This window comes from Cryptomeria japonica, chromosome 2 (assembly GCF_030272615.1).
Source record: "Cryptomeria japonica chromosome 2, Sugi_1.0, whole genome shotgun sequence".
NCBI classification, from domain to species: Eukaryota; Viridiplantae; Streptophyta; class Pinopsida; order Cupressales; family Cupressaceae; genus Cryptomeria; species Cryptomeria japonica.
In genome coordinates, this window is record NC_081406.1 from 257,459,499 (window position 1) to 257,469,505 (window position 10,007).

The 10,007-nt window shown below is 34.0% G+C and overlaps 1 protein-coding gene across 2 annotated transcripts; it reads right to left on the reverse strand.

The window, feature by feature from the left end:
- Nucleotides 1-812: 812 nt before the first annotated feature.
- On the reverse strand, nt 813-6,243 carry LOC131031573 (disease resistance protein RUN1). 2 transcript variants are annotated; one of them, XM_057962721.2, is made up of 6 exons: nt 5,467-6,241; nt 4,289-5,357; nt 3,366-3,428; nt 2,685-3,011; nt 1,456-2,586; nt 813-1,367 (listed from the first exon to the last, which is right to left on the reverse strand). In XM_057962721.2, exons 1-6 carry the CDS (start codon nt 6,018-6,020, stop codon nt 933-935), a joined length of 3,579 nt encoding a protein of 1,192 aa, XP_057818704.2. In that variant the 5' UTR covers nt 6,021-6,241; the 3' UTR covers nt 813-932. The 2 variants fall into 2 exon arrangements, with proteins under 2 accessions (XP_057818704.2, XP_059072539.1); XM_059216556.1 differs by lacking the exon at nt 3,366-3,428 and having other exon boundaries at nt 5,467-6,243.
- Nucleotides 6,244-10,007: the final 3,764 nt, after the last annotated feature.

The following is a 10,007-nucleotide window of genomic DNA, read 5'->3' on the forward strand; positions in this document are numbered from 1 at the left end:
TAAATTTTGGAACTGAATTCCTTGTCAACAATTTTTAGATAAAAAAATATTTAATAAATAATACGAATATATAAAATAATTTTTTTTAAAAATATATAATAAAATAAATTTTTAAATAAGTGAAATAATTTAAAATAAAAAATATAACCATCAAATGACATTAAGGTTGCCGAAGAAAGACCAAAATTTTGAAGAAATGTGTATTACTGCAACACACCCATTCATGGGTCAAAGTAATTTTTGTTTAGTATGATTTATTTAATATAAGTGAACCCCTTGTCAACAATTTTTAGTTAAAAAAATATTTAATAAATAATACAAATAAATAAAGCAATTTTTGTTTAAAATATATAATAAATAAATTTTTAAATATGTAAAATAATTTAAAATAAAAAATATAGCCATCAAATGACATTAAGGTTGCCAAAAAAAAACCAAAATTTTGAAGAAATGTGTATTACTGTAACACACCCATTCATGGATAAAGTAAATTTTGTTTAGTATGATTTATTTTATAGAAGTGAACACTTGTCAATAATTTTTAGTTAAAAAAATATTTAATAAATTATATAAATAAATAAAATAAATTTTTAAATAAGTAAAATAATTTAAAATAAATTTAACTTTTAAATAAATAGAAAATTAATATTAATATTTTTAAATAAATATTAAAAATATTTATATTATTTATTATTTATTTTTACATTTATTAAATTATAAATAATCAACACTTTTTGTAATGAATGTTTCATGTTGCTAATATAAAACAGTCTCAAATTATTTTTTCTTAACTCTAATAAAACAATGAAATATTGAACTAACTATACTCATGATAATTATTTTACATGAGATTTGATTTGAATTTATTAAATTTAAACTTTGGTTGGTTTGTAACAACCCACAGTCCGATGAAAATTTGAAGGATAACCAGATTAGATGAATAATGTCCACAACCGTGTAAATGTCTCTAACACTATCCCTTCTTCTCCCACCAACAATATTCCTCTCTCTACCTCACCACCTCCTTCTCCAGCCAATATTTCAGCTGTCGCACTTACAATATCCCCACAACCTTGTCTCAACACACCTACTAACACCCATTTCCCCTCCTTCAATGGCATAGTTGTCCAACCACTAAAAGAGAGCCAGCATGTACAATTTGTAATTGAATTTACAAGTAAACAAACGACGGCTGCATCAGAAGCATGCATCTTCCTACATTCTACCTTCCACTCATTCCAGTTATTTAAAATAGATGACCTCTCCAATGAGCGAACAATGGAAAGGGTGGGAAAGGAAAGAGAATCCAACGCTGACTCTGCACCACTCACTGCCCTTCCACATATCACCATCTCGCCTGGCCATTTCTGCAACAAAATTATTCCCACTCAATAAAATTAATTACATACATCACAATTTATTTTTTTAATGTAACCAACAAACAGTTTTGATTACCTTTATAGTTTGAATGCAGGGTCGAAGAGCTGATCTGTTCTCTGCTGCCATCACAAGTCTCTTCAATTTCTCCAACCCCTCCAAACTTTGTATGCCTTGGGACTTCCATGACGTCTGTACTACCTCCAATGTCTCCAATGACCTCGACTTCTCTAGCCCTTCGATTTCCACTATTTCGTCGCAATCTCTTATCTGGATCTCTTTGAGGGAATGGAAATCTGCAAAACTTGGGAGCTCATTTAACTCCGGACACCTCACTATGGAAAGCAATTGAAGATTTGCTAGGCCGCCAAGTCCCGTTGCCTTTTTCAGCGTTTTACAGTCCAATACCTGTAGCCTCCGCACTGACGTTGGCAGGCTTTGGATATCCACTAGATGATCATTACCGCGAAGGTCGATATATTCAAGGCTGGGGCAGCTGTCTCCACTTATTGATATTGTTGACACACTCGTATACTCTATTGATATCCTCTTGAGCATATTTAGAGGCCCCGAAAAGTCCGGTAAACAATTCAACATTTCACAATTCCTGAGTTCTAGTCGAGTCAAACTAGACAGATTTCCAAGAGAGTACGGCAAGCTGGCCAAGAACCGACTTCCTATCTCCAGCACTTCCAATTTTCTGAGTTCGCCAATGTCACTCGGAACCTCCCTTATGCTCGTGTACGTAGCTTTGAGCTCTCTCAAACGCACTTGATGTGTGATTTTATTTGGCAATTGTTCCAGCTTCCTACATCCCCCAAAGTTCAAATACTCCAGGTTACCTATGCTTTCCAGCATGTCGGATCTCAAGGTGAGTTGCCGACAACCTTGTAAATTGAGATGTTGAAGGTGTCTCAGCTGCTTAAAAGAATCTGGCAATGTCTGCAGCTTCTTACATTTCATCAAATGTAGGTGCCGCAGGTTTATCAGATCCCCCAAATGGCTAGGCAGTGAAGACAGCCTCGAACAATCAGATAATTTCAGCCACTCCAGTGATTGGAGATTGCAAAACTCTTCAGGGAGATCCTCCAGTGCTTCACAAACAGAGATATTTATGCATTTCAAACCCTGTAGACGTCCTATTGAGTTTGGAATCCTTTGTAATACAGAGGCCTCGTCAATACAAAGTTCTCTTAACTGCAAAGGAGGCTACAGAAAGAGTAATTGTCAATTACACAGAAAATACGCTAGTAAAAATTTTAAGATTGGAAGTTCACCTCGAAGCAACCAGTATAGAAAATACTTACATCTGAATTATCCCATAATTGTACTAGGCAATGAGCTTTGATGAGCTCCAAAATTCTTAAATTTCTGAGTGACCATGACTGAATTTTTCTCCCCTTGAACTCATCCAACCTAAGGCAGACAGGGCCCTCCAATGGTGTACCAAAATATTTGATAAACTGTTCTTCTCTGCCAGAAAAAAATTTTAATCCGAGCGAGGAAGGTGGAGGGATCCCAAAACATCTGTTTGAAAGGGATCCTATGAGCTCAAAGCAGGCGCTTCTCTGACGCAATGGCTCGTCAGTATATTCAAATCGAGCAGCATCTATCCCTCTAATAGACATTCCTCCCTGAATGCGAAAGCGAAGAGCATAAATTAAATGTAATGTGAGGATCAGCAGGACGTATACAAACGAAACGTGTTGGTTTTGGAAGATAAAACCCGTAACTTAAATGAAGTGTCACAGAAACTTCAACAATATACACCGGATTTTAATATTGCATTTCACTTAAGAATTTTATCCAAGGTTGTGAAATAAAAGAGAAACTATTTTAAATAGAAACAATACTGTTGCAGCAGTATCGTGCATCCATTAACCTTTGAATTTCGTAAAATTTATACAGAGAGTTTTGAATATGCAAGTTGTGCAAAGAAATGCCTACTGGTTAGAATTGCAAAACTAAAAAGTGATACCCCAACAGACCTGTATTTCATTATGAAATTGCGTTGCCAGCCCGAGGAATGAAGTGCCTCCAGAACGAACACCCTGCCAAAGGGAAAAAAAGAAAGCAGTCAAAAGAGAGGATTTTTTTAACTTTTTATATTATATTTTTTCATATATATATAAAAAAAAATTTCATATATTCACTTTCCATTTATTGATTTGATATATTTGTCATTTAATTATTTTGTTTCTCTTAATTATTATTATTTTTTCTTTAATTTCTATTATTTATCTTTAGGGTCTGTCCAACTATATGCTTCCTTTCTTGCACTCTTCCCATTTCTTTTTATACTGTTGGATCTGCAATTTCGCAGCTCTCAAAAAAATTAATAAAAAACATGTTGATATTTGAGATCAAAATATCAAATAGCAGATAAATTTGAAAGCATGTAGTAGTTGAACATGTTTCAATAGTTGTGATAGTATTTGTTGATTTAAATTTAATATTTTAACAATATATCATAATATTTTTTACTTTAAAGTTGTTAATGTGGATCATGAGAATTTTTATAATTGAATGAAATATAGTTTTAGATTAAACAACAACAGATCATGTAAGTGCATCAATTAAACATGACTTAATTTATAATTACTAGTCTAACTTTTTTGAGGGGTCTTTTTGTACACCCTAACAAAAAGTATGTTGATGAGACATCATATTTGATTATGTGGTCTTTAAATCTTAGTCATAAGTAAAGAATTTATAAATAAGCTGTTATAAAACAATGAACGTGATTTGACATTGTAAAATAAGATTTTGAAAATGGATCAATTAAGATGCTCAACTATTAGATCATCTCCTCAATTAAATGTGATAACAAAGATTTTTTAACAATTAAACATTGATGTCTTCAAAACATTCATAATAATAGATGGCAAGAATTTTGTTTAATGGAACTCACCTTAATTTGTTTCTGTATATCAATTATTTGCTCTTGATGCCATACACGTGAAGATGGATGTCTACCTGCAAGTTCCCTTCCCAGATCTCTTAAATGATCATGCATTATTATAATATCATTCTCATCCACATTAACCAGACACTTGTTAACAAGTGTTTCCCACCCATGCAAGCCACTCCATCTCGATTCATCCCATACTTCAATGGCCCAGCTTTTCTTTCTGCCAATGAAAAAACAAGCCACATCCATAAACATCTCTTTCTCTTCTTCATCTAGTGAATCGTAGCTCACATTCAACCTTTCTTTAACATCTCCAGGCAAAATTCTGAAAATCTTATCTAGCTGGGATTCCCAATAATCCTTGGACTTGCCATAAACTAATCCTCCAAAGACCGCAATGGACAAAGGCAACCCATCACAAGCTTGCAAAAACTTCTCAACAATCTTTTCAAATCCCTCTTGTGAATGGGATTGTAAAAATGCATGCCAACAAAAAAGTTCCTTGGCGTGAAGGGGATTCAATGCCTTGATTCTATATATAGCTGCACCCCATTTTGCAAGAAGATTTAACTCACGTGATGTAACAATGACAAGACTGTCGGATGCAAGGCCATCTTTAGTTGGTAACAAAGCATCCAGTTGGCTACCATGATCCACATCATCCAAAACGATGAGGGCAGGCACAGATCTCAACCGATTTGCCAGAATAGCCTTGCCTCGTTCAATGTTATCGAATGCTACGTCTTGGACACCAAGTTCCTTCAGAAGCATTTTTTGCTTCTCATGCAAAGCATTTTTGCTTGCAGCATCTCGCACTGCAAATACAAAACTGCAATATTTGAAGGAAGGGGATTTCCTGTTATACAACTCTTTAGCCAGAGTGGTTTTACCCGCTCCGCCCATTCCCACAATCCCAACAATTTGAGCATTGGGCCCACTCTCAACAACTTCTTCAAAATCCCTTACGATATCAACCAGTCCAACGGGTTTGTCGGCCACCAGAAAAGGCACCTTTCCCAGTTCCTTAGATACCATATTTACAATATTCTTCAACTGCATCGCCTCATCTCTAAATATTTGCAATGGATATCGAACATATATGAGAACTCAAGCTAACAATGACACAAGAAATTAAAACAAGAGAAAGATTAAAGTCTGTGAGGTTATTTGGTACTTACCTACTATCCTTGATCACGCAGCCAGAACGAAGAGAAGCATCCTCGAGTGCCATCTTCCACTCGTCAAGCTTTTCCTTGGAGTATCTGCCCTTCAGTTGATATTGAGAAAACGCAGGAGCATAGATTCCTTTTTCTTTACCCATCCAGCGCAGATCAGAAGGATCGACATGATAGAAGACAGGAATAACTCTGTTACCCGTCTTAAGCATGGAGGACAGCTCCGCTAAACACCAAGGGGAATTGGCATAGTTAACAGAGAAAATGGCAATATGAAGTGTAGCAGTGCGAATGGCCTCTTGGATTTGTGCTGGGATGACATCACCCAATTGAAGGGAATGGGCATCCAGAAAGACGGAGATTCCGAGGGCGGTAAGTTTATGGGAGATGGTGGTGGCGAGGGTGTATTTGACATCAACACCGCAATGGTTGATGAAAACATCGAAAGAAGCAGGACGGAGAAGAGGAGAGGCGGAGGAGGAAGCAGCAGATGAGGGCACAATCTCGTCAAAAGTATTTACAATCTGGATAGGTGAAGTGGGAGTATAGGTGGCCATGGAATTGATTCAACTGCACACAACTAGCGCTCACAAATCAAAGGCTAACAAAACAAGAGAGTCCCTAAGCAAACAAACAAATGTCTCTGATCAACTCTGCGCAGGAGACATTTACTAAAAACTTAAAAACGCCTGTGTGTAAAACCGGGTTCAAAGAATCATTCAGTGGGCACAAACCAAACCAACTAGTATCGTTTCTTGTCATCTACTGCCCAAACCTACCAGGTATTGTTCTCATCTTCTAGGGTTAGAAGAGTGTGTGTAAAACCGGGTTCAAAGAATCATTCAGTGGGCACAAACCAAACCAACTAGTATCGTTTCTTGTCATCTACTGCCCAAACCTACCAGGTATTGTTCTCATCTTCTAGGGTTAGAAGAGAGCTCAAATTGGCAGACGTGTAAGGTGCAGATTCATTCCGGGGAGTTTGGAGTGCATTCCAGTGCAATGCATCTAGAGGATTGAAAATGTGGTGGTTTATCGGTCAGTAGGACAGCAATGATGGAGAGTGGGGTCAAATCGACTTTATTAGAGAGCTGGAATCCATTTTCAAAAAGAAAGGGCAAGCCGTACAAGTACCGCTTTGTCATCACTGTTTATGATTGGATGGATTGGAAATGTAATTGTTTTCCGTTCAATAGGACAGCAATAATGGAGAGTGGCGTCAAATCTGCTTTATGAGTGGGTCAAAGCTGTCTAAGTAGTAATTTGTCATCACATGTTACGATTAGATGGCTTTGGCTAAAATTTGCTTTGTCAAATTTAAGTTATTTTAATCGGGTTGACCGTTGAATTACAATTTATCAATTTTCCTATTTTAGATGAGATGATTTTTAGATTTGTTTTTAGATCATGTTCCATCATTTATCATTTATCATTTATCATGGATGAAAATTAAAAAGAAAATTTTTTTACAATTTTTTTTTTGATTTTATGGAAAAAAAATTAATAGAGTCAAATTCAATAGTTGAACTTGTTTCAATTGTTGTGATAGTAGTTGTTGATTTAATACTCATACTTGTTGATTTAATGTCTAGTTTTTTTGACAAAATTGCACCAATAGTTATGACTTTAAAATTGTTATTCCTATTATGACTACTCATAATTAAATGAAATATATCTTTAGTTCTAAAAAGCAACCAATCATGTGATGCCACATCAGTTGCACAAGTATGGAGGCCTCTTTTGCACAACTATTGGTTTCACCTTTTTCCTGGGTTGTTTTGGACACCTTGGCAAAAAGCATGCTGATGTGGCATCATATTTGATGATGTGGCCCTAAAACCTTAGTTACAAGCAAGAGACTTGCCAAGTAAGCTGTTGTTAAAAATTGGGAGTGATTTGAAATTTCTACGTAGGATTTTGAGAAGTGCAAAGTTAGGGTGCACAAATACTGAGTCCTCTCCCCTATTGTTAGTAATTATAGTCACGAGGAACTATCGCAATACAAATAGTTTAACACGCATATTAATATTAACAAATTAAAAGCGTTTTTTAAATCAAAAGTAAATATTCTCTAAAGCACTTCACTCGTTATATAGTCTTCATGATATTCAAAATAATAATACTTTTAAATGATAAAATACTAAGAATTATTTAGCCTTCATGTTATTAAAAAAAAAACTACTTTTTAAAATAATAAAATATTAGCATTGTTTACTAATATATGATATGACATCTTGTTGCTAAATGATTCAAAAAGTATTAATATATTTTTTTATATGATTTTGATTTGAACCAACAATTACAATACAACGCAATCTTGAGACCATTATAGAATTTGTATGAAAATATCAATGTTGGTTTGATTATGACAAATTATTTTTAGTTTTTTAAAGCATTTGGCAAAATGGCAACGAAGACACTCACGTGATTTTCCCTATAGTTGTACTTGCCAATGGGTATGAACATGAAGAAGAAGTCGATAAACAAGTTTTAGTGCCTTGTGAATTGGTTGATGAAGACCCAACACTTACAATTTTCATTGAGTTTCTAGTCGATTGGAAGGCTCTAATAGGTGCAAGTTAGAGGTCCAACTAGTTCTAGGAACACATGGAACCCTTGATGGTTCCACATCCCACTAAACCCCTTATGAAAAGGAAAAAAATGAGTTTAAACATAATTGAAACTTCAAGAATAGTTCTTATTGGAGTTGGAACCTTCGACAAGGTAGCGTGGTTCATATTTGAAAAGTTTAGAGATAATATGGAAACTACAAAGCTTTCCAAGGTGTTGTAGCAACACAAGAAAGATATGAATATTTTATTCTTGGATTTTTATTTTTTTTGTTTTGTTCATAAAATGAACTTGCCAGTTGTAGAGATTGAAGCAAGGAGAAATTTTAAGGTTGATGAGAAGGAGTCTCCTATTATCTAGAGAACAATATTTTCATGATTGCTTGATACTATGTATGGTTAGTCAGATTCAAAGTCATACCTGTCAGGCACTTATTATACTAATAAGTTTGGGTAATTAAGTTGGTCTTAGTAAAAGTAGAATGTGGCATCTTCATCAAATTATGGCAAAATAATAAGATTCAACATGTGTATAATGGTTGCATAGAACCTCAAAAACGTGGTGGTGGGTGTTCAAATTTGATATTCTTTGGGATTGTTAATGAAATTCCTTTCAAATATAGTGAGCATAATTTAAAGAGATGCATGAAGAGTGCTACAATGAATTTTTTTGAGTTTCTTCAGTGTGAAACACATTAATACTAAGAATGCATGAGATAGAAGATTATTATTTTAGGTAGCATTAATTCATTTATCTTTGTGTGGTCCTTGTCAAGATAAATCTAATAAATGGAAAGTGACGTTGAAATAGTTTTGGCCACTTTGCGAGTTACATGTGGCTTTGGAAGTTCATTTACAAATATGGAGGTTTATGAAATTCCTCACCTATTGGATCTTGCGATAATTAATGCCATTATTGATATTCCTATTGATGTAGTTGTTCACTTCAAGAATAAAATCATACTTCATTTCATGGTGATGAAGATTACAAGATGATGAAATATGTTAGAGTTGAAGCATAACCTTGGCCCATTATTTAATGGTCGATTTCTTTGCCATATTTATGTTATTCTCCTTATACTAAGTAAAAATAAATAGTGCATGATTTGGATTATTGGTATCAACATTGTTATGTTATGCATAAACGAAATAAATTAATCTTAACAATGGGATTATATTATGGCCAAGACTAATCAGTGATTTGAATTCAAACTTTATTATGAAATGAAATACAAATCTATAGGTACATTCGATGGTATCTTTGTGATAGAAGCAAGATCCTTTCCTCAATAATTCCTAATCATGTTATCTCTTAATATCTTTTTGTTATAAGGTATTTCAATTCTATTGTGACGTTAGTGGTTTCATCACTTGACATGTTTCAAGTATTACTATAGTGAGAACTATAGATGTTGATTTTGAGTATATAGACATAATTGGTATTGTTGTGTGGTTATATGGGTTATTTGGTTACTAATTCGTTAAAGGTGATAGAATTTAAGTTGGAGATGTCATGGTTTTTTGATAATTATAGAATTTAATTTAATTAAATCGAATATACATGATTGAATTGATATGGTTAATGTTATCTTGTAGACAAAATGTGATATTAAAGGATTTTGCTTAGGTGATTTCCAAACATGAGGCTTATTAAAATAATATTATAATGTATAGAATGCTTAATTGTGTGGCTCGATAAGATATAGAATTTTCAATGTTATTTAGTGAATGAATTTTATGGATATTTGATTTAAAGTGTGTTATTGTGGTATGATTAAAATTGGTTACCAATGCTTCAAGTTTGATGATTGCATATAATGTACTAATGATTATGCATCAACTGTGTATGTCCAGTTCGAATGAAAATTTTGGGGCAGATAGAAAGCTCAATTGTGCTTCTACCAATGCACCTTATCTTAACTCATTTAGAGGAATTAAGGTCCTTTTTTAATGTGCAAATGTTGTGATATGTGT